The 24,857-nt window shown below is 43.4% G+C and overlaps 2 protein-coding genes across 3 annotated transcripts in view; one reads left to right on the forward strand and one right to left on the reverse strand.

The window, feature by feature from the left end:
* The window catches only part of TMC5 (transmembrane channel like 5), a 74,862-nt gene extending 51,411 nt beyond the window's left edge, over positions 1-23,451 (reverse strand). The window contains exon 1 of one of the 2 annotated variants that reach the window (XM_081255260.1): positions 23,434-23,451. The gene's annotated coding sequence lies outside the window, so the exon portion shown is untranslated. Of the gene's footprint in view, positions 1-17,899; positions 17,960-23,433 lie in introns of those variants that run through there. The other variant, XM_081255259.1, reaches the window with a different exon arrangement.
* On the forward strand, positions 21,509-23,871 carry LOC308628338 (uncharacterized protein; the record flags this gene model as incomplete). Its single annotated transcript, XM_081255162.1, has 3 exons — positions 21,509-21,588; positions 22,830-22,904; positions 23,057-23,871. 3 exons carry the CDS (start codon positions 21,509-21,511, stop codon positions 23,658-23,660), a joined length of 759 nt encoding a protein of 252 aa, XP_081111288.1. The 3' UTR covers positions 23,661-23,871.
* Between the last annotated feature and the right edge of the window lie 986 nt (positions 23,872-24,857).

Below are 24,857 nucleotides of genomic sequence, written 5' to 3' on the forward strand. Positions count from 1 at the left end.
GGAGTCCGCCTGCCGATGCAGGGGACACGGGTTCGTGCCCCGGTCTGGGAAGATCCCACATGCCGCGGAGCGGCTGGGCCCGTGAGCCATGGCCGCTGAGCCGGCGCGTCCGGAGCCTGTGCTCCGCAACGGGAGAGGCCACAAAAGTGAGAGGCCCACGTAATGCAAAAAAAAAAAAAAAAAAAAAAAAAGGAGGCAAGAATTGGTATAAAGACAAACAGACCAACGGAACAGAGAGTCCAGAAATTAACCCTTGCATATAGGGTCAAATGATTTTCAACAAGGAAGCCAAAACCATTCTACAAGGAAAGGACAGCCTTTTCAACAAATGGTGTTGGGAAAACTGGATATCTACATGCCAGAGAATGAAGCTGGACTCCTACCTTATACCATATACAAAAAGTAACTCAAAATGGATCCAAAAGACCGAAAGCTAAGACCTAAAACTATAAAACTCTTAGAAGAAAACAGGGGGAAAGATTCATGACCTTGGATTGGCCATGATTTCTTGATTCCACACCAAAAGCACAGGCAACCAAAGTAAAAATAGACAAATTGGACTACATCAAAATTTAAAACTTCTGTGCATCAAAGGAGAATCGGAAGAGTAAGGAGACAACCTGTGGAATGGGAGAAAATAACTGCAAATCATATATCTGAGTAGGAATTAATATCCAGAATATATGAAGAACTACAACTCAACAACACACACACACAAATACAAATAACCGGATTTAAAAATAGGTAAAGGACTTGCATAGTCATTTCTCCAGGAGATATACAGATATCCAACAAGTAGATGAAAAGATGCTCAACATCATTAATCATACAAAACCACAATGAGATATCACCTCATATCCATTAGGATGGCCACTATCCAAAAAAAGCAGAAAATAGCATGTGTTGGTAAAGATGTGGAGAAACTGCAACCCTGTACACTGTTGGTAGGAATGTAAAATGGAGCAGCTGCCATGGAAAACAGTATGGCAGCTCCTCAAAAAATTAAAAATAGAACAACCATGTGATTCAGCAGTCCCACTTCTGAGTATATCCCCAAAAGAATTAAAGCAGGCTCTCAAAGAGATATATGTACACCCATATTCATAGCAGCTTTATGCACAAGAGCCAAAAGTGGGAGCAACCCGTGTCCATCAATAGATGAATGGATAAACAAAATGGGGTACAGCCACACAGTGGAATATTATTCAGCCTTAAAAAGGAGAGAAATTCTGACACCTGCTACAGCATGGATGAACCTTAAGAATATTATGCCAAGTGAAATAGGCGAGTTACAAAAAGACAAATGTTGTATGGTTGATTCCAGTTATATGAGGCATCTAGAGTAGCCAAACAGAAAGCAGAATGGTGGTTGCCAAGGGCAGAGGGGAGACGGAAATGGGGATTTGTTAGTTGTTGCTGAATGGGTATAGAGTTTCAGTTTTGCAAGATGAAAAAGTTCTAGGACTGGTTGTATAACAACGTGAATGTACTTACACTACTGAACTGTACACTTAAAAATGGTTAAGATGGTAAATTTAATGTCATGTATTTTACCACAATTTTTAAAAAGAATTGTAAATACAAAAACAAATGAAGAAAGGAGACAGAATTTTTCCAAATCACAGTCATTTTAAAATGAAAACCAGGTTTTAAAAAGAGTAAAACACTAAAGCACTGTGTCTGGGGACAAGGGGAAGAGTAAAAGCTGGAATAAGCTGACTGTGTGAATGTTTTTCTTCCTAATCCCCAAGTAAGCTACAGAAGCTGTAAAACAAATCAAAATTAGCTACAAAAAAGTGTACTGTGCCACTTACTTAAAGCCTCAAAACTAGCACAATAAAATCATTAAACGTTCAACATAATATTCATCAAAGCAATAAAAAGAAATTGAAAAACCAACAGCCCTAAATGCACTTCCAATCATACCTGCCCTGACAAAGAACAATGGAAAATGTGATACTTTCAACCTACTTCCTCTACCAGGGTGCCAAGGAGCAAAGGAGAGCAAAACCTAGCGGGGTAAAAGAAATCGAAGATGATTCCCCCGTTTATCCAGAGGAATGCACCTCCCAGGGGCTCCAGAAAAACTAGACCACAGGGCACAGTTTAAAAAAAAGACTCAATAATTCCCCCACCTCCATCCCAACCGTCTGAAAAGTATTCCATGAACTGGCCCCTGCCTACCTCTCCCCTTGTCCATCATTCTCTGAATCCTGTCGACCCTTCTTCTGTGAAGAACCAGATGGTAATTTTTTAAGATTTGCAGGCCATATGGTCTCTGTAGCAACTACTCAACTCTGCCATTGTGCCACAAAAGTAGCCCAAGACAACACAAAATTGTTGTTCCAATTTATGGACACCAAAATCTGAATTGTTTCATGTGCCATGAACTATTATTCTTCTTTTGATTTTTTTCTATAATTTAAAACTATAAAAACCATTCTCAGTTGGAGGGGTTGCATTTGAACTGCGGAGCGAATTTTGCCAAGCCCTGTACTAAACACGCTGGCCTGTCCTGGGTCATGACCTTTGTACATGCTGTTCCCTCTGCCTAGAATGCTTTTCCCTCCACTCTTGGCCTGGCTAACTCCTCATTCTTAAGGTGTCAGCTTAAATGCCGCTTTCACAGAGAGGCTCCCTTTATTTCACCCCATCCATATAGTTCTCCTTGAGTCTCTCTCATAGCATCCTGCCCCTTTTCCCACAGGACTTACCAATTTGTAATTATATATTAATTTTATGCACTTATTGTTCAAAATGTGTCTTCCACTAGACTGAAAGTTCTGTGAGGGCAGGAGTTGTTCTGTTTTGCTCGCTATATCCCCAGGATCTAGTACCATGCCTGGCACACAGGAGATACTCAAATTTGTTGAATGAATGAATGAATGTTGTCTCACAAAGTTCTCATTCATCTCATGCATTGCCTGGAGCCCATCTTGGTGGCAGCTACCCTCAGCCAGTGGGAGGGTAAACAAATCTAACTGTGATCCCTCTGGGCCACGCTGGGGGAGTGGGGAGTGGGGGAGCTTTCACTCAGAGCAGCACTTCTTTTTTTTTTTTTTTTTTTTTTGCGATACGTGGGCCTCTCACTGTTGTGGCCTCTCCCATTGCGGAGCACAGGCTCCGGACGCGTAGGCTCAGCAGCCATGGCTCACGGGCTCAGTCGCTCCGTGGCATGTGGGATCTTCCCAGACCAGGTCATGAGCCCATGTCCCCTGCATCGGCAGGCGGACTCTTAACCACTGCGCCACCAGGGAAGCCCAGAGCAGCACTTCTTATGCCTAGCTCCATCATTTTGGGCCCAAACACATCCCATTTAGAAATTGACGGTTTCAGATCTGCGCAGGCATTCTTGTGTGTGTGTGTGTGTGTGTGTGTGTGTGCGGTGCCTGTGCTTCACAGCACGTGGGATCTTAGTTCCCCGATAAGTCTTTTTTTTTTTTATTTTTTATTTTTATTTTTTATTAGTTTCTGCTTTATAACAAAGTGAATCAGTCATACATATACATCTGTTCCCACATCCCTTCCCTCATGCATCTCCCTCCCTCCCACCCTCCCCATCCCACCCCTCCAGGTGGTCACAAAGCACCGAGCTGATCTCCCTGTGCTCTCCGGCTGCTTCCCACTATCTATCTATTTTACGTTTGGTAGTGTATATATGTCCATGCCTCTCTTTCGCTTTGTCACAGCTTACCTTCCCCCTCCCCATATCCACAAGTCCATTCTCAAGTAGGTCTGTGTCTTTATTCCCGTTTTACCCCTAGGTTCTTCATGACATTTTTTTTTTTAAATTCCGTATATATGTGTTAGCATATGGTATTTGTCTTTCTCTTTCTGACTTACTTCACTCTGTATGACAGACTCTAGGTCTATCCACCTCATTACAAATAGCTCAGTTTCGTTTCTTTTTATGGCTGAGTAATATTCCATTGTATATATGTGCCACATCTTCTTTATCCATTCATCCGATGATGGACACTTAGGTTGTTTCCAGCTCCGGGCTATTGTGAATAGAGCTGCAATGAACATTTTGGTACATGTCTCTTTTGGAATTATGGTTTTCTCAGGGTATATGCCTAGTAGTGGGATTGCTGGGTCATATGGTAGTTCTATTTTTAGTTTTTTAAGGAACCTCCATACTGTTCTCCATAGTGGCTGTACCAATTCACATTCCCACCAGCAGTGCAAGAGTGTTCCCTTTTCTCCACACCCTCTCCAGCATTTACTGTTTCTAGATTTCTTGATGATGGCCATTCTGACTGGTGTGAGATGATATCTCATTGTAGTTTTGATTTGCATTTCTCTAATGATTAATGATGTTGAGCATTCTTTCATGTGTTTGTTGGCAGTCTGTATATCTTCTTTGGAGAAATGCCTATTTAAGTCTTCTGCCCATTTTTGGATTGGGTTGTTTGTTTTTTTGCTATTGAGCTGCATGTGCTGTTTATAAATTTTGGAGATTAATCCTTTGTCAGTTGCTTCATTTGCAAATATTTTCTCCCATTCTGAGGGTTGTCTTTTGGTCTTGTTTATGGTTTCCTTTGCTGTGCAAAAGCTTTGAAGTTTCATTAGGTCCCATTTGTTTATCTTTGTTTTTATTTCCATTTCTCTAGGAGGTGGGTCCAAAAGGATCTTGCTGTGATTTATGTCATAGAGTGTTCTACCTATGTTTTCCTCTAAGAGTTTGATAGTTTCTGGCCTTACATTTAAGTCTTTAATCCATTTTGAGCTTATTTTTGGGTATGGTGTTAGGGAATGATCTAATCTCAAACTTTTACATGTCCCTGTCCAGTTTTCCCAGCACCACTTATTGAAGAGGCTGTCCTTTCTCCACTGTACATTCCTGCTTCCTTTATCAAAGATAAGTTGGCCATATGTGCGTGGGTTTATCTCTGGGCTTTCTATCCTGATCCACTGATCTATCTTTCTGTTTTTATGCCAGTACCACACTGTCTTGATTACTGTAGCTTTGTAGTATAGTCTGAAGTCAGGGAGCCTGATTCCTCTAGCTCCGTTTTTCGTTCTCAAGATTGCTTTGGCTATTCGGGGTCTTTTGTTTTTCCAAACAAATTTTGAAATTTTTTGTTCTAGTTCTGTGAAAAATGCCAGTGGTATTTTGATAGGGATTGCATTGAATCTGTAGATTGCTTTGGGTAGTAGAGTCATTTTCACAATATTGATTCTTCCAATCCAGGAGCATGGTATATCTCTCCATCTATTTGTATCATCTTTAATTTCTTTCATCAGTGTCTTATAATTTTCTGCATACAGGTCTTTTGTCTCCTTGGGTAGGTTTATTCCTAGATATTTTATTCTTTTTGTTGCGATGGTAAATGGGAGTGTTTTCTTGATTTCATTTTCAGATTTTTCATCATTAGTGTACAGGAATGCCAGAGATTTCTGTACATTGATTTTGTATCCTGCTACTTTACCAAATTCATTGATTAGCTCTAGTAGTTTTTCGGTAGCATCTTTAGGATTCTCTATGTATAGTATCATGTCATCTGCAAACAGTGATAGCTTTACTTCTTCTTTTCCAATTTGGATTCCTTTTATTTCCTTTTCTTCTCTGATTGCTGTGGCTAAAACTTCCAAAACTATGTTGAATAAGAGTGGTGAGAGTGGGCAGCCTTGTCTTGTTCCTGATCTTAGTGGAAATGGTTTCAGTTTTTCACCATTGAGGACAATGTTGGCTGTGGGTTTGTCATATATGGCCTTTATTATGTTGAGGAAAGTTCCCTCTATGCCTACTTTCTGCAGGGTTTTTATCATAAATGAGTGTTGAATTTTGTCGAAAGCTTTCTCTGCATCTATTGAGATGATCATATGGTTTTTCTCCTTCAACTTGTTAATATGGTGTATCACATTGATTGATTTGCATATATTGAAGAATCCTTGCATTCCTGGAATAAACCCCACTTGATCATGGTGTATGATCCTTTTAATGTGCTGTTGCATTCTGTTTGCTAGTATTTTGTTGAGGATTTTTGCATCTATGTTCATCAGTGATATTGGCCTGTAGTTTTCTTTCTTTGTGACATCCTTGCCTGGTTTTGGTATCAAGGTGATGGTGGCCTCGTAGAATGAGTTTGGGAGTGTTCCTTCCTCTGATATTGTTTGGAAGAGTTTGAGAAGGATGGGTGTTAGCTCTTCTCTAAATGTTTGATAGAATTCGCCTGTGAAGCCATCTGGTCCTGGGCTTTTGTTTGATGGAAGATTTTTAATCACAGTTTCAATTTCAGTGCTTGTGATTGGTCTATTCATATTTTCTATTTCTTCCTGAGCCAGTCTTGGCAGGTTGTGCATTTCTAAGAATTTGTCCATCTCTTCCAGGTTGTCCATTTTATGGGCATAGACTTGCTTGTAGTAATCTCTCATGATCTTTTGTATTTCTGCAGTGTCAGTTGTTACTTCTCCTTTTTCATTTCTAATTCTATTGATTTGAGTCTTCTCCCTTCTTTTCTTGATGAGTCTGGCTAATGGTTTATCAATTTTGTTTATCTTCTCAAAGAACCAGCTTTTAGTTTTATTGATCTTTGCTATCGTTTCCTTCATTTCTTTTTCATTTATTTCTGATCTGATTTTTATGATTTCTTTCCTTCTGCTAACTTTGGGATGTTTTTGTTCTTCTTTCTCTAATTGCTTTAGGTGCAAGGTTAGGTTGTTTATTCGAGATGTTTCCTGTTTCTTAAGGTGGGATTGTATTGCTATAAACTTCCCTCTTAGAACTGCTTTTGCTGCATCCCATAGGTTTTGGGTCGTCGTGTCTCCATTGTCATTTGTTTCTAGGTATTTTTTAATTTCCTGTTTGATTTCTTCAGTTATCACTTCGTTATTAAGTAGTGTATTGTTTAGCCTCCATGTGTTTGCATTTTTTACAGCTCTTTTCCTGTAATTGATATCTAGTCTCATAGCATTGTGGTCAGAAAAGATACTTGATACAATTTCAAGTTTCTTAAATTTACCAAGGCTTGATTTGTGACCCAAGATATGATCTATCCTGGAGAATGTTCCATGAGCACTTGAGAAAAATGTGTGTTCTGTTGTTTTTGGAATGGAATGTCCTATAAATATCAATTAAGTCCATCTTGTTTAATGTATCATTTAAAGCTTGTGTTTCCTTATTTATTTTCATTTTGGATGATCTGTCCATTGGTGAAAGTGGGGTGTTAAAGTCCCCTACTATGATTGTGTTACTGTCGATTTCTCCTTTTATGGCTGTTAGTATTTGCCTTATGTATTGAGGTGCTCCTATGTTGGGTGCATAAATATTTACAATTGTTATATCTTCTTCTTGGATCGATCCCTTTATCATTATGTAGTGTCCTTCTTTGTCTCTTCTAGTAGTCTTTATTTTAAAGTCTATTTTGTCTGATATGAGAATTGCTACTCCAGCTTTCTTTTGGTTTCCATTTGCATGGAATATCTTTTTCCATCCCCTTACTTTCAGTCTGTATGTGTCTCTAGGTCTGAAGTGGGTCTCTTGTAGACAGCATATATATGGGTCTTGTTTTTGTATCCATTCAGCCAATCTGTGTCTTTTGGTGGGAGCATTTAGTCCATTTACATTTAAGGTAATTATCGATATGTATGTTCCTATTCCCATTTTCTTAATTGTTTTGGGTTCGTTTTTGTAGGTCTTTTCCTTCTGTTGTGTTTCTTGCCTAGAGAAGTTCCTTTAGCATTTGTTGTAAAGCTGGTTTGGTGGTGCTGAACTCTCTCAGCTTTTGCTTGTCTGTAAACGTTTTAATTTCTCCATCAAATCTGAATGAGATCCTTGCTGGGTAGAGTAATCTTGGTTGCAGGTTTTTCTCCTTCATCACTTTAATTATGTCCTGCCACTCCCTTCTGGCTTGTAGAGTTTCTGCTGAGAGATCAGCTGTTATCCTGATGGGGATTCCCTTGTGTGTTATTTGTTGTTTTTGCCTTGCTGCTTTTAATATGATTTCTTTGTGTTTAATTTTTGACAGTTTGATTAATATGTGTCTTGGCGTATTTCTCCTTGGATTTATTCTGTATGGGACTCTTTGTGCCTCCTGGACTTGATAAACTATTTCCTTTCCCATATTAGGGAAGTTTTCAACTATAATCTCTTCAAATATTTTCTCAGTCCCTTTCTTTTTCTCTTCTTCTTCTGGAACCCCTATAATTCGAATGTTGGTGCGTTTAATGTTGTCCCAGAGGTCTCTGAGACTGTCCTCTGTTCTTTTCATTCTTTTTTCTTTATTTTGCTCTGCAGCAGTTATTTCCACTATTTTATCTTCCACCTCACTTATCCGTTCTTCTGCCTCAGTTATTCTGCTATTGATCCCATCTAGAGTATTTTTTATTTCATTTTTTGTGTTTTTAATCGATGCTTGATTCATCTTTAGTTCTTCTAGGTCCTTGTTAACTGTTTCTTGTATTTTGTCTATTCTATTTCCAAGATTTTGGATCTGGGAAATAGAATCTTGGATCATCTTTACCATCATTATTCTGAATTCTTTTTCAGGTAGACTGCCTATTACCTCTTCATTTGTTAGGTCTGGTGGGTTTTTATCTTGCTCCTTCTCCTGCTGTGTGTTTTTCTGTCTTCTCATTTTGCTTATCTTACTGTGTTTGGGGTCTCCTTTTTGCAGGCTGCAGGTTCGTAGTTCCCGTTGTTTTTGGTGTCTGTCCCCAGTGGCTAAGGTTGGTTTAGTGGGTTGTGTAGGCTTCCTGGTGGAGGGGACTAGTGCCTGTGTTCTGGTGGATGAGGCTGGATCTTGTCTTTCTGGTGGGCAGGTCCACGTCTGGTGGTGTGTTTTGGGGTGTCTGCAGACTTTTTATTATTTTAGGCCGCCTCTCTGCTAATGGGTGGCGTTGTGTTCCTGTCTTGCTAGTTGTTTGGCATAGGGTGTCCAGCACTGTAGCTTGCTGGTCGTTGAGTGAAGCTGGGTGCTGGTGTTGAGATGGAGATCTCTGGAAGATTTTCGCCGTTTGATATTATGTGGAGCTGGGAGGTCTCTTGTGGACCAGTGTCCTGAAGTTGGCTCTCCCACCTCAGAGGCACAGCACTGACTCCTGGCTCCTCAATTTGGGATGATTTGTTGTCTATTCATGTATTCCACAGATGCAGGGTACATCAAGTTGATTGTGGAGCTTTAATCCGCTGCTTCTGAGGCTGCTGGGGGAGGTTTCCCTTTCTCTTCTTTGTTCTCACAGCTCCTGGGTCTCAGCTTTGGATTTGGCCCCGCCTCTGCGTGTAGGTCGCCGGAGGGCGTCTGTTCTTCGCTCAGACAGGACAGGGTTAAAGGAGCAGCCTCTTCGGGGACTCTGGCTCACTCAGGCATAGGTATTAATTGCAGAACTGGTCTTGAAATCTCTCTCACTTCTCACAACAGTGACTCTGAACTTCTCACTTCACTTCTTAGATGAGGACCCGGAGTCCCAAGAGTGAGGTGTTTTGCCAAGGTTACATGAAGTTCATGGTTGGATGAGGGCCCTCTTCTGGATCCCTGACTCCTCATTGTATCCTCACATTGTGGAAAGGCCCCCGATAAGTCTTAACCACTGGATCGTCAAGGAAGTCCCAGTGCAGGGATTCTTTAAAAGATAAATTTCCTCGTGGAAAATAACAAGAAATCTCCCAGTGATAGTTCCTTCCTTTTTAGTTCCTGTTCAGTAATTCAAGTTAACAACCATGTCATCTCAATTAGTGCTAATAGTTCTTCAACACCTCTCTGAATTGGCCACAGTCTCTTTTTCAACCAGGAGAGAGCAACACTCAAAGCTCAGAACCTTCATGAGGCCACAACTTATGACTAGAATTTAACAATTTCATTTTTAAATTAACATACAGTAACATATTTGGGGGATATAGTTCTATGAATTTGAACACTTGCATAACCACCACCGCAATCAGGATACAGACAGTTCCATCACCCCCAAAACTCCCTTGGGCCACTCCCTGTAATCACCCCTCCTCCCATCCTCAGTCTAACAAGGATCTGTTCTCCATCCCTTTAGTTTTGCCTTTTTCCAAATGGCATATAAATGGAATCACACAGAATGTAGTCCTTTGAGACTGGCTTCTTTCATAATCTAGTTAGAATTTAATAACAGGGTTTGGTTTTCCCTGTATGTATATATGTCTATAAATATATAGTCACTATAAGCAAGTGATAGAAGTTTTCCATTTACAATAATGTTTATCTATATCTATAAGCAAGTGATAGAAGTTTTCCATTTACAATAATGTTTCCTTTTAAAATAAATCTTTTAGGTTAAAAAGAACAGATAAATAATAGTATTCACGGTAAGAAAAGGGGCAACAATTATGAAGGTGGAATGCAAATGACTAAATTTGGGGAAACAATGGACATTATACAATAATATAATTACATACTCTCTCCGTCCCCCCAACACACGCACGAAATACCAGTTGTAATTCTAAGAATTCCTGAAAGGGAAGGAAAAGGAATTTAGAAAAAAGACAGCACTCATTCCCAGGCATCTCATTTGAGCCAAGCCCTCATAATTGCAGTTCTAGAAGCTTTGATTCCTTTCAGGCACCTGATCTTGGAAAGGCAATTCCCACTCAAACAACCGAGGCCACCACACGTCTGGGAGCCGTTGCCCAGGCATCAGGCCATGCACTCACACACATCCACGTTTCAGCAGAGATGTAGATTTTGTTTGCTCACAATTGCCTTGTTGTTCTTTCTGGGCTGGTCATGTTACCTTAACGATTACTTTGGCTGTCATCATGGAAGCCACTGTAAACAAATGCTTTAGAATCCTTTTTTCTGCGGGGAAAGCTCAGAACAAGGAAATAAAGACAAGGAAATCAGTCTCTTTAAAGCATGTGAGGGCAAAACCTTCAATTACCCAATCACTTTAACAACATCTTCCCAGAACTAAACATTTGTTAGCACGCGTCCCATGAGGCTTCTCAGAGACCGTTTCTGCCTTTGACTCAGGCACATTCAATGCCACACATCGGATCCCTCAGAAAATAAGGTCTGGTTTGCTATGAATAGAAGGGGAAATATAAATATAACAAAATGGGTACATTTTGTCTTTTTTCATGTTTTCCCTTCAACAAGGAATTTACTAACTTTTCAAGACACAATTTCCGAGGAACGATCATCATATTTTATGAATGCCAAAAGAATATAAGATTTTTAGCTTGTTAAGCACATGAGAAAGTGTCAAAGACTAGAAAATAAATGTGAATTTTAATCTTACGAAGGGCATCACCTTGACATGGCAAAAATCTATCCAGAGAATGGTCTAATGGGCTGCATTTAGCAGTGAGGTAGCCGATGCCTCTTATAACACAAAATGAAGATGAGTTCTAATATATTTTTAAAATAAGACTTGGGAAACTTGGGGTGATAGATTTGGCAAATGTCACCAATTAATCTCCATGAGGAAATTTAAAGAAAAAGAGTGGGATGATTTTATATACTTTAAAAAATAAATTTATTTATTTATTTATTTATGGCTGCGTTGGGTTTTTGTTGCTGCGCGCGGGCTTTCTCTAGTTGCGGTGAGCGGGGGCTTCTCTTTGTTGCGGTGTGTGGGCTTCTCACTGCAGTGGCTTCTCTTGTTGCGGAGCATGGGCTCTAGGTGTGCGGGCTTCAGTAATTGCGGCACATGGGCTCTAGAGCGCAGGCTCAGTAGTTGTGGCACACGGGCTTAATTGTTCCGCGGCATGTGGTATATTCGCAGACCAGGGCTCCAACCTGTGTCCCCTGCATTGGCAGGCAGATTCTTAACCACTACGCCACCAGGGAAGTCCCTATATGGATGTTTTGAAGCCCTTCAAGTCTCATTACACTAGCTGATACCTCCTCTTTTACGTCTCTCCTTTCTTGGTGGAAATTCTCTGGACCAAACGCTTCCCAACAGTCTCATCTTTACCATAACCCTAACCCCTCCTCACACGAATGACACTTTATATCAAGACTTTCTTTCTTGTATATAAGATTGCCCCCAAAATAGATGAAACCCACAGGCCTTAGATGTGAAGCTGGCTGATGCAACTGAATTGCCAGATAGCGTATGCATTCAGGTGACGATGTTCAGTTTGAAGTGCAGGGTGTGAGTGCTTTTTATTCTACTTTAGAAAGAGATTGGTGGAAGCCACAGTCTAGGGCAGGAATCATCAATCACAGCAATTTTGCCCTCCCATAGCACATTTCACGAAGTCTGGAGGCATTTTCAGTTGTCAAATCTGGGGCGAGGGGTGCGATATTGGCATCTATTAGGTAAAGGCCAGAGATGCTGCTAAACATCCTACAGTGCATACAGATGGCCAAGAGGCACATGAAAAGATGCTCAACATCACTAATTATTAGAGAAATGCAAATCAAAACTACAATGAGGGGCCTCCCTGGTGGCGCAGTGGTTGAGAGTCCGCCTGCCGATGCAGGGGATACGGGTTCGTGCCCCGGTCTGGGAGGATCCCATATGCCGCGGAGCGGCTGGGCCCGTGAGCCATGGCCGCTGGGCCTGCGCATCCGGAGCCTGTGCTCCGCAACGGGAGAGGCCACAACAGTGAGAGGCCCGCATACCGCAAAAAGAAAAAAAAAAAAAAAAAAAAAAAACTACAATGAGGTATCACCTCACACCAGTCAGAATGGGTATCATCAAAAAATCTACAAACAGTAATTGCTGGAGAGGGTGCAGAGAAAAGGGAACCCTCTTGCACTGTTGGTGGGAATGTAAATTGATACAGACACTGTGGAGAACAGTATGGAGGTCCTTAAAACCTAGAAATAGAACTACCATACGACCCAGCAATCCCACTACTGGGCATATACCCTGAGAAAACCATAATTCAAAAAGACACATGCACCCCAATGTTCATTGCAGTACTATTTACAATAGCCAGGACATAGAAACAGCCTAACTGTCCATCAACAGACAAATGGATAAAGAAGATGTGGTACATACATACAATGGAATACTACTCAGCCATAAAAAGGAATGAAATTGGGTCATTTGTAGAGACTTGTATGGACCTAGAGACTGTCATACAGAGTGAAGTAAGTCAGAAAGAGAAAAACAACTATCGTATATTAACGCATATATGTGGGATCTAGAAAAATGGTACAGATGAACATATTTGCAGGGCAGGAATAGAAAGGCAGATGTAGAGAATGGACGTGTGGACACAGTGGGGGGAGAGGAGGGTGGAATGAACTGGGAGAATAGGTTTGACATAAATACACTACCATGTGTAAAATAGATAGCTAGTGGGAACCTGCTGTATAGCACAGGGAGCTCAGCTTGGTGCTCTGTGACGACCTAGATGGGTGGGATGGGGAGAGGGAGGTCCAGTAGGGAGGGGATATATGTATACATATAGCTGATTCACTTCACTGTACAGCAGAAACTAACACAACTTTGTAAAGCAATTATACTCCAATTAAAAAAAAACTCCTACAGTGTACAGGATAGCCCCTCACAACAGAGAATTATCTGACGAAAAATGTCAGGAGTTTCCGGGTTGAGAAACCCTGACCTTGAGGAGATCATCTAGGGCAATGCCATCCAATACAGGCAGACATTGGAGATGCTGTGAGTTTGGTTCCAGACTACTGCAACCAAGTGAATATCACAATAAAGTAAGTCATGTGAATTTTTGGTTTCCCAGTGCATATAAATGTTATGTTTACATAGACTGTAGTCTATTAAGTGTGCAATAGTATTATGTCTAAAAAAAGAAATGTACATACCTTAGTTTAAAAATACTTTATTGCTAAAAATGCTAACCGTTATCTGAGCCGAAAGCAAGTCTCAATCTTTTTGCAATCGTAACGTCAAAGATCACTGATCACAGATCACCATAACAAAATAACAATGAAAAAGTTTTAAATACAGCAAGAATTACCAAAATGTGACACAGAGACACAAAGTGAGCAAACGCTGTTGGAAAAATGGCACCAATAGACTTGCTCGACACTGGGTTGCCATAAACCTTCAATTCGTAAGAAACGCAGTATGTGTGAAGCACAATAAAATGAGGTAGAACTTTTTATGATGATGGAATTGTTCTATACTATACTGTCAAATATAGCCACCACTAGCCACGTGTATCTATTGAGCACTTAAAATGTGGCTAGTGCAGCTGAAGAACTGAATTTTTAATTTTATTTAGTTGTCATTAACTTTAATGTAAATAACCACAAGTGGCTATAGGGCTACCAGTGCAAGTCTAGGGAGGGAAAAGAGAGTGAAGCATAGAGCGTAAAGGAACTCCAACATTTAAAGCATCGCTGATCTGTGTGTATCGGGGAGCATCAAGCTGGGTGTCTAGGAGAGTTACCCAGGAGCTTAAGGGAGATGGGGGACCCGTGGATTGTCAGGTGACCAACTTGTCCTAGTTTGCCCAGAATGTTCTCAGTTTTAGCCCTGGAAGTTCCGTGTCCTGGGAACCTGTCAGTCCCAGGAAAACCACCCTAACTCAGGTCCCATCCCCAGAAGTTTTGATTCAGTGCGTCTGGGGTGGGACCTGGGAATCTGCCTTTTTATTGGTTTCCCAGGTGATTCTTCTGTGCACCAAGGTTTGAGAATCACTGTGGATCAGCCAGGAAACTGATCAGCAAGGGGCAGGCAGAGAGGTGGGAGGAGAAGAGGAGAGGTGAAGGTTGCTTGTGCCTTCCTGCCCGGCTGGAGCACCCCAGCCCATCCCAGAAGAACAAGGACCCCTTTCTGGGAGAACCGGACCCAACACGAAGTGCACATCACAGCTCCTGTACCTGCTGAGACCTGCTGGGAGGAGTGGGTGACTCTGCTACCCAAGGAGGGACCCCACTTCCTGGAGATCCCTCCTCTTTCCCTTCCCACTGTCAATGTGCTCAGAATCCTGCCCAGAGCAGGGAAAAATGATAAACCTTAGTGCCCCGCTCTCCCTCCAGGGCTGGGGATCCTCCCCTTTCTTTACCACTGGGTCTCAGAAAGGCAGGAGGGGCCAGTAAAGCCAGGTTGAGCTTTATCCACATTCTGTGATTCTGGGTCTGTGTCAAGCCTCCCTTGTTTAGAAGAAAAACAATCCCATTTCTGGATCGACCTTTGGGACTAGAAACTTAGTTCTCCATCAGACTAATTCAGATCCCTGTAATATAACAGTCCTGTTATAATGCCTATTTAAACAAACATTATATAACACAATCTAAGTATTATTATTCCAGATTTGCAGACAGGAAAAGAGAAACTGAAACCAATGATAACAAAACAACAAATATATGTATGCCAAACGCTGTTATGAGAACTTGACAGGTGTTAACCCATTAAATCCCTATCATAGCCTTAGTAATAGGTGTTATTATTATCCTTATTCTACAGAGAAGGACATGAAAGCACAGAGAGGCTGAGTAACTTGGCCAGGAAACACAGCCAATAAGGAGTGGAGTACAGTATCATAAATGCCCCTTCCTCTCAGGGAAGAGAATTCTCTCTTTTTCAGCTTGCTTGTCCAACATTCACATCTTGAATATAGTCATCTTTTTGCCCATGCTGGGTAAGTACGAAATTAAGTGTGGGAAGTTTCTAGATTCGGTGCTATTTGCATCAGGGCCAAGAGTAGGGTCCTGGCCCGGGATGCAAACTTAAGGGGTGCCAAAAATCCTAGTAATCAAGATCAATACTTTTTTTTATGTACTTTTTTTTTTTTTTGGCTGAGTTGGGTCTTCGTTGCTGCGCACGGGCTTTCTCTAGTCGCGGCGAGCGGAGGCTACTCTTCGTTGTGGTGCCTGGGTTTCTCATGGTGGTGGCTTCTCTTGTTGTGGAGCATGGGCTCTAGGTGAGCGGGCTTCAGTGGTTGTGGCACACGGGCTCAGTCGTTTTGGCTCGCGGGCTCTAGAGCGCAGGCTCAGTAGTTGTGGCACACGGGCTTAGTTGTTCCGCGGCATGTGGGATCTTCCCGGGCCAGGGCTCCAACCCGTGTCCAATGCATTGGCAGGCGGATTCTTAACCACTGTGCCACCAGGGAAGTCCCAAGATCAATAATATTTTAATGCAATATTTTTTAAAGTAAAAATGCAAAAATCCATGATGAACCAAATATCAACATTTTCAATAAAGACAGATTGGGATTACTAACTTGTCCTCTAGCTCCAGTTTGGCTCAGCTCCATACTGCCTGGCAGGCAGGACCCCGAAATCTAGGTGTTCCTTGAGTCACATGCTGCCAGGTACCATCATCTCACCCCAGGAGTGACAGTTCTGGGGGCAAAGAAAGCCATCTTCCTGGAGATCACTGCCTCTCTCCTCTCATTTTTTAAAAAATAAATTTATTTATTTTTGGCTGCGTTTGGTTTTTCTTTGCTGTGCGCGGGTTTTTCTCTAGTTGCAGCAACGGGGGCTACTCTTCGTTGTGGTGCATGGGCTTCTCATTGCGGTGGCTTTTCTTGTTGCAGAGCGCGGGCTCTAGGCGCGTGGGCTTCAGTAGTTGTGGTGCAAGGGCTCAGTAGTTGTGGCACGGGGCTTAGTTGTGCTGCGGTATGTGGGATCATCCCGGACCAGGGATCGAACCCGTGGCCCCTGCATTGGCAGGCAGATTACCAACCACTGCGTCACCAGGGAAGTCCCTCTCCTCTCATTTTAAGGCCTTTCCTCTGATCAGACAATTTATAAGTCTCTACCACAGGAGAAAATTCTGCCTGTCCTTTGGAAAGCCACTATTTTGCATTTATTGGGGATGCAAATACAAGAAATGTTAGGAGCAGTAACTACGGTCCCCAGTTCTTCATGTGAATTATAGAAATAGGACTTTCTTCTCTTTTATTAAATGCCAACCCCCTGCCCCCGCCAGATTCAAATGCCATAGAAAGTGGAACTTGTTTGTTTGGGCTTGTAAAAATCCGGAAATCTTACCCCTTACTCTTCCCTACGAATAGAGTGTCTTTCCTAGAAATGACTCTGCCTAATGATTAGCATTTCATTAGCATGAGTTTATCTCTGGGAACATTGAACCTTAGGCTGCTGGAAATAACCTAAGCAGTAATATAGTCAGTCCAATCATCCCTTACTCCATTCCAGGAGCTCTTGTCAAACATGATACATCATGTGATTACCTCACCCAGCCTCGGAGGAGATGACTCTTCCTGGCAAAATAGGACTCTAAACCCCACTGCTTGACATCCAAGCTCCTTTTCCCCTTTTCAGTGAAGAAGGAATCTAGTCAAACAACAACAGTAACTAATGATAAGCATAAAGACAGCACCATTTGTTGAGAGCTTCACTGAGCACCAGGCACCAGCTATACCCTTCACATGCATTAGCAATTGAATCCCCAAGCAAATTAATGGAGAGGTATTATTATCTTCACTTTATGATGATTACATTGCGGCCCAGAGAGGTTAAGTAATTTGCCCAAGGTCACACAGTTAAACAGACAGAATGGAATTCAGACTCTTCCCTCTCTGCCTGAACTTTAATCATCATCATCATCATCACCATCATCATCACCATCATTGCTATCAGAGGAGGAAGAGAAGGATGAGAAGGAAGAGGAGAACGAGATAACATTTATTGAGTGCTGACAGTGCACCATATTTTCTGATTACCCCTGATAGCCTCTCGTGGGTTTGGGAGCTCTTAGCACACTACTCATTCTACAGACAAGCAATCTGAAGCCAGAAAGGTCCAACTCACCCAGAGTCTCATGGTGAGGACCTGGGAAGCCCAGATTCCAGCTCAAGCAGACAGCTCTAGAGCCTTCTCTTATAGCCAACACTCATTTGCCTCGCACTTCCCCAGAGTCATTCTTTCCTCTAACAAATATTTATTGTGCGTTTATTCTGTACATAGCATCTGGTGCTAAGCAACAGGACAGCCCCAGTTTGGGCCTCCTCCCATGACTCATTCCCAAGGGTTCCCCATTATTTGTGTGACCCCCTCCAACCCTCCTTCAAAGCGTCCTCTCTTACCTGCTCCCCATCCTGTAGGAATGTGCTGGCTTTTCCTCTCCACTGCAGAGACAATGGGTCCTCTTTTCTTATTAAGCCATAAGGCCCATCTTTTTCTGCCTTAAACACAGCCCTGCTTGCTCTCTTGGTCATGCCTCTGGGCTCCCAGGGAGGGGATGTTTACCAGCTCGTGGCAGTTTTATGCCACCCTGGTTATCATCTCTCCCCTTGTCTGCCAATGAATAACTGGGTCTCACCCATTAAATGCAGACCAGTCCTTGACCCACAACTTCATGGCTGCACCATGGCCTCTGGGTGCTGGGTTTGAGGGGGGAAAAAAGCCCTAACTCAGGGCCCACAACCTGTATTTATTTCTTCCTGAACCTCAGCCCCACCCTCTCATCAATGTTCTTTCAGCATTAGCGTAATCAAAAGATCAAAGTTCTTGCTAAAGGTTACTTTACTTTTGGACACCATAAGGAAGTTAATAAGGTTGGGTTTTTCCCCCACCCCAGAAAGCTTAGCTTTTCATTTTTGCAACAAAGTCATTCTGGAATGGAATGCTCCACTAGACACTTCAGGCACTGGCCACTTTGTCCTGCAGATTCAGCCCCTGGGGCAATATTCAGACTTTACAGGTTTAACTTCATAATTATGATGGCCTGTCTTGCAGGGACAAAGGATAGTATGGAACCAGCCCACACTCAAGGCTGACTTGAATCAAATCCTGACTCCAGCACTTTATGACTCTACCCCCATGAACCAAGTCTATGCCTCTGAATCTCAATTTCCCCCATCTTACCTGAAAAATGGAGACAATATACTCATCCTCCTGAAAAGTGCTGGTTAGACCTAAATGGGTTAACCTCTGAGAAGGGTTGGACCATTTTAATGGTCAGGTTATTAACAGCTACCTAAGGTTCCCAGAAGTTCCCAGAGAGAAACCCTAGCCACAGGAATGTTAATCCTCCAGGAAATGGTCATGTCTAGGAGCGAGAGTATTCATATGGAAAAAAAGACAGAAGTGGATGATCCAGGGCTGGAATTTTTACAAATGCCAAAACAAACAAGTTTCCTATGGATAGCATTTAAAAGAAAAAAAAGTCCTATTCTATAATTCACATGAAGAATTGGGGGACCATAGTTACTGGTCCCAACATTTGATGTGTTATTAATGGGCCCCCAATAAATACAAAATAGTGGCTCTCCAAAGGCAAAGAAACTTTTTTCCTGTTTTTTTTTTTTCTTTTTTTTAATTTTTGGCTGCGTTGGGTCTTCGTTGTTGCACACGGGCTTTCTCTAGTTGTGGTGAGCACAGCCTACTCTTTGTTGAGGAGCACGGGCTCTAGGCGCGTGGGCTTCAGTAGTTGTGGCTCACGGACTCTAGAGCGCAGGCTCAGTAGTTGTGGCGCACGGGCTTAGTTGCTCCGTGGAATGTGGAATCTTCCCGGAGCAGGGATCGAACCCGTGTCCCCTGCATTGGCAGGTGGATCTTTAACCGCTGTGCCACCAGGGAAGTCCCTTTTCTCCTGTTTAGACAGAGACTTGCTTTACAGATTTTCTGATCGAGGAAAAAGAGAGGAGATAGGTGGTGATCCCCAGGAAGATGTCACTCCTGGGACGAGATGACAGTACCTGGCAGCATGTGACTCAGGGGTCCTGCCTGCCAGGCAGTAGGGAGCTGAGCCAAATTGGAGTCCAAGGCAAAAGGACAGATGAGTAATTCTTTTGTAAGTATATGTCAGGGTGTCTCAATCCCAGCACTATGGACATTTGGGTCAGATCATTCTCTGTTGTGGGGTCTTTCCTGGGTATTGTAGGATGTTCAGCAGCTTCCCTGGCTTCTATTCAGTGAATGCCAGTAGGACACTCCTCATCACTACCCCCGCAAGCTGAGAATGAGTAAATGTCCCCGGGGGGCAAAACTGCCCCTGCTTGAGAGACGCTGCTGTGAAGGCTGTGATGCTGCATGGATAGGGGATGGCATCTCCCAATTCCCCACTGCATAAGACAAGGAAAGGAGTGTCTTATCATCGTCCTCTAATAAACTTTTCTCCTCAGTTTCCTCACTTCTAGAAACTCTACCATGTTTTTACACATTGTGGTTTATAACACATATATTCTGCCCTATAAAATGTAATTATATGTTTCTTGCTTTGTCTGCAGGCAGACTGTAAATTGGCACTCGTGGTTGCTTCTGGAGTGAGGAACTGGGTGGCTGGGGATCGATATGGAGGGAGAGATTTTTCAATATTTGCTTAGATGTCTTTTGGATTTTATACCATGTGGAAGTACAACATTCAAAAAATATATGAAAATTTTCTGCTGTGAATTGCACACAGTTTGTAAGGTACGATCCCATTTTTTTTAAGACCAGTAAAAATGACCTATATGAATTTAGCATATGCAGTGGGAGGGAGCAAAACCTAGAGGAACATACATGAAACTCTAAACAATGATTATCACTAGGGGATGAAATCACAGAGAGTTTCTCACCTCCTATGTAAATATTTTTAGGAGGCACAAATTTTAAAAATTATGTATTTTTTGTTATGTATTACATTTGTTATCAGATAAAACGACAGGAAGAGTAAAAGAAAAAGAACTATTTCCAAAGCCTCTAGGAAACACCTAGAGTTTTGTAAGAGAGAGAGAGAGAGGGAGAACCTTCTGGAAGGAGCAGATACTGGGACCCAAGCCACAGGAAGCAGGGATTCCAGAAAGGGGCAGATGAGGGAATTGGACATGGAAAGAGGGAGGCATGACTTAAGATGATGGCAGTGGAAATGGAAATAAATGGGCAGTTTTGAGAAGAAAGGATAGCTCTGTGTCATCAGGCTGTTTATTAATCTCCCTCAGTTTCCTTGGCTATAATATGGAGATAATTATAACTATATAAGTAACTAATGTTTATTATTACATTGTTCTTATCATCATATATATGTTGATTATATTTAATCCTCATGGCAGCCCTGTGAGTTATGTATATTACAATCATCCCATTTTACAGATGAATCATTTGAAGTACAGAGAGGTTAAGTAACTTGGCCCAAGTTCACAGAGCTAGGAAGTGGCAGAGGTAGGACTGGAACCCAGGCAATCTGGCTTTGGAGCCCAGGTTCCATAGATGACCAGAGCTTAGCACAATGCCTGGCACAGAAGAAGCAGAACAAACCTTAACGACTCATTATACCAAAAGCCTAGGATCCCTACCCCCACCAAGTGCACACATCAAAGGATGGAGTTCCCCAAGCAGAGAGCACGGTGCTCTTCCCATCATACGCCAGCTTTACTGTCCCCAGAAACTGCCCTGGAACACTTAAGAGTAGCACTTGCCCTATCAGAATACAAAAACTCTTCAAGGATTTGACAGGTGGAGATCCCAGAATGAAACTCTCTACATGAGAAGGGGTTTGAGGAAAGGACACTTTATTTAATCCTCCTTGGAGAGTTTTACCTGCACATCAACGGATCCTAAGGCCAGGAATAGAAAAGAGCATCACACATCCATAATACGAACAAGGGCTGCCATTTATCATGTGTCAGACACTGTGCCAAATGCTTTCGAGACAGTTCAGATTATCCTTCTAACAACACTTGTGAGGTCCTATTATTGTGCCCATTCCACAGATGAGGGAACTGAGGCTTGCAAAGCGATTTGCCAATGTCCCAGCGCTGGGAATTACCTTCAAGATGATATTCGAATGCAGGTCTAATTAGAATAACCACCGCATAACTGTTCTTGCTTTCTGAAATCCTCCTCCCAAAAGCCCATCTGCTGCAATGGGTAATCAACTGAAGCAGAGAGGACTCAGGGCCTCCTCTGTATAACAAAAGGGTAGCAGGGTCCTCAAGACAGCCTCCTTGTACACTAGATGGAGAGCAGGATGTCAAGTGACGACCCTCCCTCTGCACTGAGCATGGGGGCTTCTCAGGAATATTCCAGAGGGCAAACAGGGGCCTCATTCTGTGGACTGCACAGAAGGCAGGAAAGCTCCTTGGTCACCTCCTCCCCCCTTCCCCCACTTCCCCTTTCCATAATCAGACATGCCTGCTGTGCCATCCCCTCCACTCTCTAGTGGGCAGACATAGCATTTACTGTAACAGAGGTTTATTGAGTACCTGCTAAGTGTCAGGCACTGCTCTGAGAGCTTTATCTTTATTTAATCCAGACAAAAGCTATATGGGGCAGGTACTGTCATTGTCCCTATTTTATGAATAAGGAAACTGAGACACAGAAGAGTTAAATAACTTGCCACACTACCCCTACTGGAAAGTGACAGTACCTGGATCGGGCATCAGAACTACACAGACTTTATGATCAAACAGACCTGGATTCAAATATTGACTCCTCTACCAGCCACCGGTGTGACATCCCCCAAGTTACCTAACCTCTCTGAAACTCAGTCTCCTCGTCAGTAGTACGGAAGTAGCAAGGATTTTTGTAAAGGATAAAAAGAAATATGTGTTCCTTACTCATTTGACAAATATTTATTTAGCATCTACTATGTGCCAGGCACTAGGGATGTATCTGCAAACAAAACAGGGGGAAAAAAATCCTACCCTTGTGGCGTGCACACTTTAGCAGGGAGGCACTTACATGTTAGCTCAGTTAATCCTCACAATAACCCCATAGGTTAGGTACTATCAATATTATACCCATTTCCCAGATAGGGAGAAGGGGTCTCAGAAGCAGTTTATCCCCACCCCCTCTTCATCCTTCTAGGAAGTAGCGGAACCTGGATTAGAAGTTAAAGTCCAGTCTCTGGAGTTTGACTTCCTGGTTTCAAATCCAGCTATTTCCATCTAATTGCTGTGGGCAAGTTACTAAATCCGTCTGAGCCCGAATCTCCTCATGGGAAAATGGGGCCAGGAGACCCTATCTCGCGAGATTATCCCAAGGGGAAATAAACCAAGTCTAACATTTAGGAAGCATTTCTTGGGTTCCCAGCACACAAAAGACTCACAGAAACCCTAGGAGGGACGTCCTATTTTTAACAGAGGTGGAAACCGGCTCTCAGAGAGGGTAAGTAATACTAAAGGCGCACAGCGCATAAACGGTGTGATTCCATAGCCCGCTCTCTGACCCCCCATCGCGGCGCGAAGAGAAGTTCTCCGGTCCGGCAAGGTTGAGTGAGCGCCAGATAACTGGATGCGATTCTCCTTTCCTTCCTTCAGCCGCGGGGGAGGGCTGCCCGAGGCGGCAGCTGGCGCGCACCCCTGGGAAACTTTCCTAGCGCGGAGGTCCGCGCGCGGCTGCCTGGAGCTGGAGCCACTGTCTCGATCCCCCCACCCCCCGATTCCCGCCCCCGAATGGTTCTCCCCCCATTTCTCGCACTCCCCGCCCAGCTCGCTCCCCGCTCCCCGCCAAGGCTGCCACCCGGGGCCACCCCGCTGCAGACCCGCGTTGGGGACGCGCCCCGCTGGGGCGCCTTGTTCTGCCCATCGACCCCCTCTCGGAGTCAGCGACGGGGCTCCTCCACGTCGCCCAACTCGGCGGATACCTGGCAAGGCACCCCCAGCGCCCGCCCCTCGTCCTGGCGAGGCCGCCTCACCTCCCACCGAAGTTCGCGTCCCCTCTGGCGCTCTGGCCGCCGCCCGGTTGGCTCACCCGCGAGGAGCGTCGGCGACACTGGGCCTGGCAGCAGGTAGACTGCGCGTCCCTGCGCCCGCGCTGGACTTCCTGCCTGGAGGGCCGATTGCTTTCTTCGTGGAATCCAGCCAGGTTTTTGCGAGTGCTGGGTTAGCACACCTGTTGGCATCCGAGACCTCTATTCATTAACCTCGAGTCTGCATTCATTCTTTGCTTCCATTGATCAAACCTTACAGAGCGCCCACCAGATGCTGCACAACGGCTTGGGTGCTGCGGGCACCCAGGGGACCCGGAGGGCGCGCGGACTAGGGCTGCGCTCTCCAGAACGTTGGCCACTAGCCACATGTGGTTATTGAGGACTTGAAATTGTGGCTCCAAAGACTGAGATGTGTTTAAGAATTAGGACCAAAAAGAGTTTTAAAAAAAAACCTCATTAACAAGTGTTAAATTGAATGTTAAAATGATAATATTTTGGATATAGTTTTTTAAATGAAATTATTATTAATCTCACCTGTTTCTCCTTTTCTAAAACACAGCTACTAGAACATTTAAAACGATGTGTCTCCTATCATATGTTTATTAGATAGTGCTGATCTTGGGCAGGAGCCCATAGGGTGTTCCCAAATAACCTCTCCCAGTTCTCCGTTCTAGAATTTATTCAGCCCTTTCTTATTTCCTCCGGGAAACATTTGGGGGAAACCTACTATGTACCAAGCATGAAGCTTGTGTTGGTTCACAAACCTGGGAGCTTCCCGGGTGAAATCTGAAACTGCCTGGTACACAGAGGGCAAGAAGAGGCCAGAGAAACAGGCAGGTCACTCCAGATTGGTAGGTGGCAGGTGTAACAAGCAAGAGAACCTGCCTACGAGGCTTGTCTTGGTTGCTGCGAGATCTCTGCCGGCACCTGCCAGAATCTTAACATACAGAGAGGTCTTAAAGGGGTTCAGTCAGGTGCACTGTCCAGATGGTCTCAACAGCACCTTACTCTGTCAAGGTTGCCTTCTGGAAACCAGCTCCCACTGTGGGAAGGGTGAGTAGAATGTACATTCCCAGGACGGCGGCGGGGGTGGTCAGGGAGGTAAGGGGTGAGAAGCCTCCAATTGCTGGGTCCAGCTGTCTGGTCATCTAGTGGTCATGTCCTTTCCATAACCTCCTCCATCAACCAGACACTGGGGGAATAGAGTAGGGAGCAAGACAGATGCTGCCCTTGGCCTCACAGAGCTGACCATCAGGCCAGGTGAGAGAGGTCTGTTAAACAAAATGCACAATGACTAGAAAAGGTAACCTAAGGAAGTGGGGGAAATATCTGCAAATCATATCTGTGATAAAGAGTTAATATCCAGAACATATAAAGAACTCCTACAACTCAACCATCACCACCACGAC

Source organism: Mesoplodon bidens (assembly GCF_964165515.1).
Source record: "Mesoplodon bidens genome assembly, chromosome: 15".
In the NCBI taxonomy this organism is placed as follows: Eukaryota; Metazoa; Chordata; class Mammalia; order Artiodactyla; family Ziphiidae; genus Mesoplodon; species Mesoplodon bidens.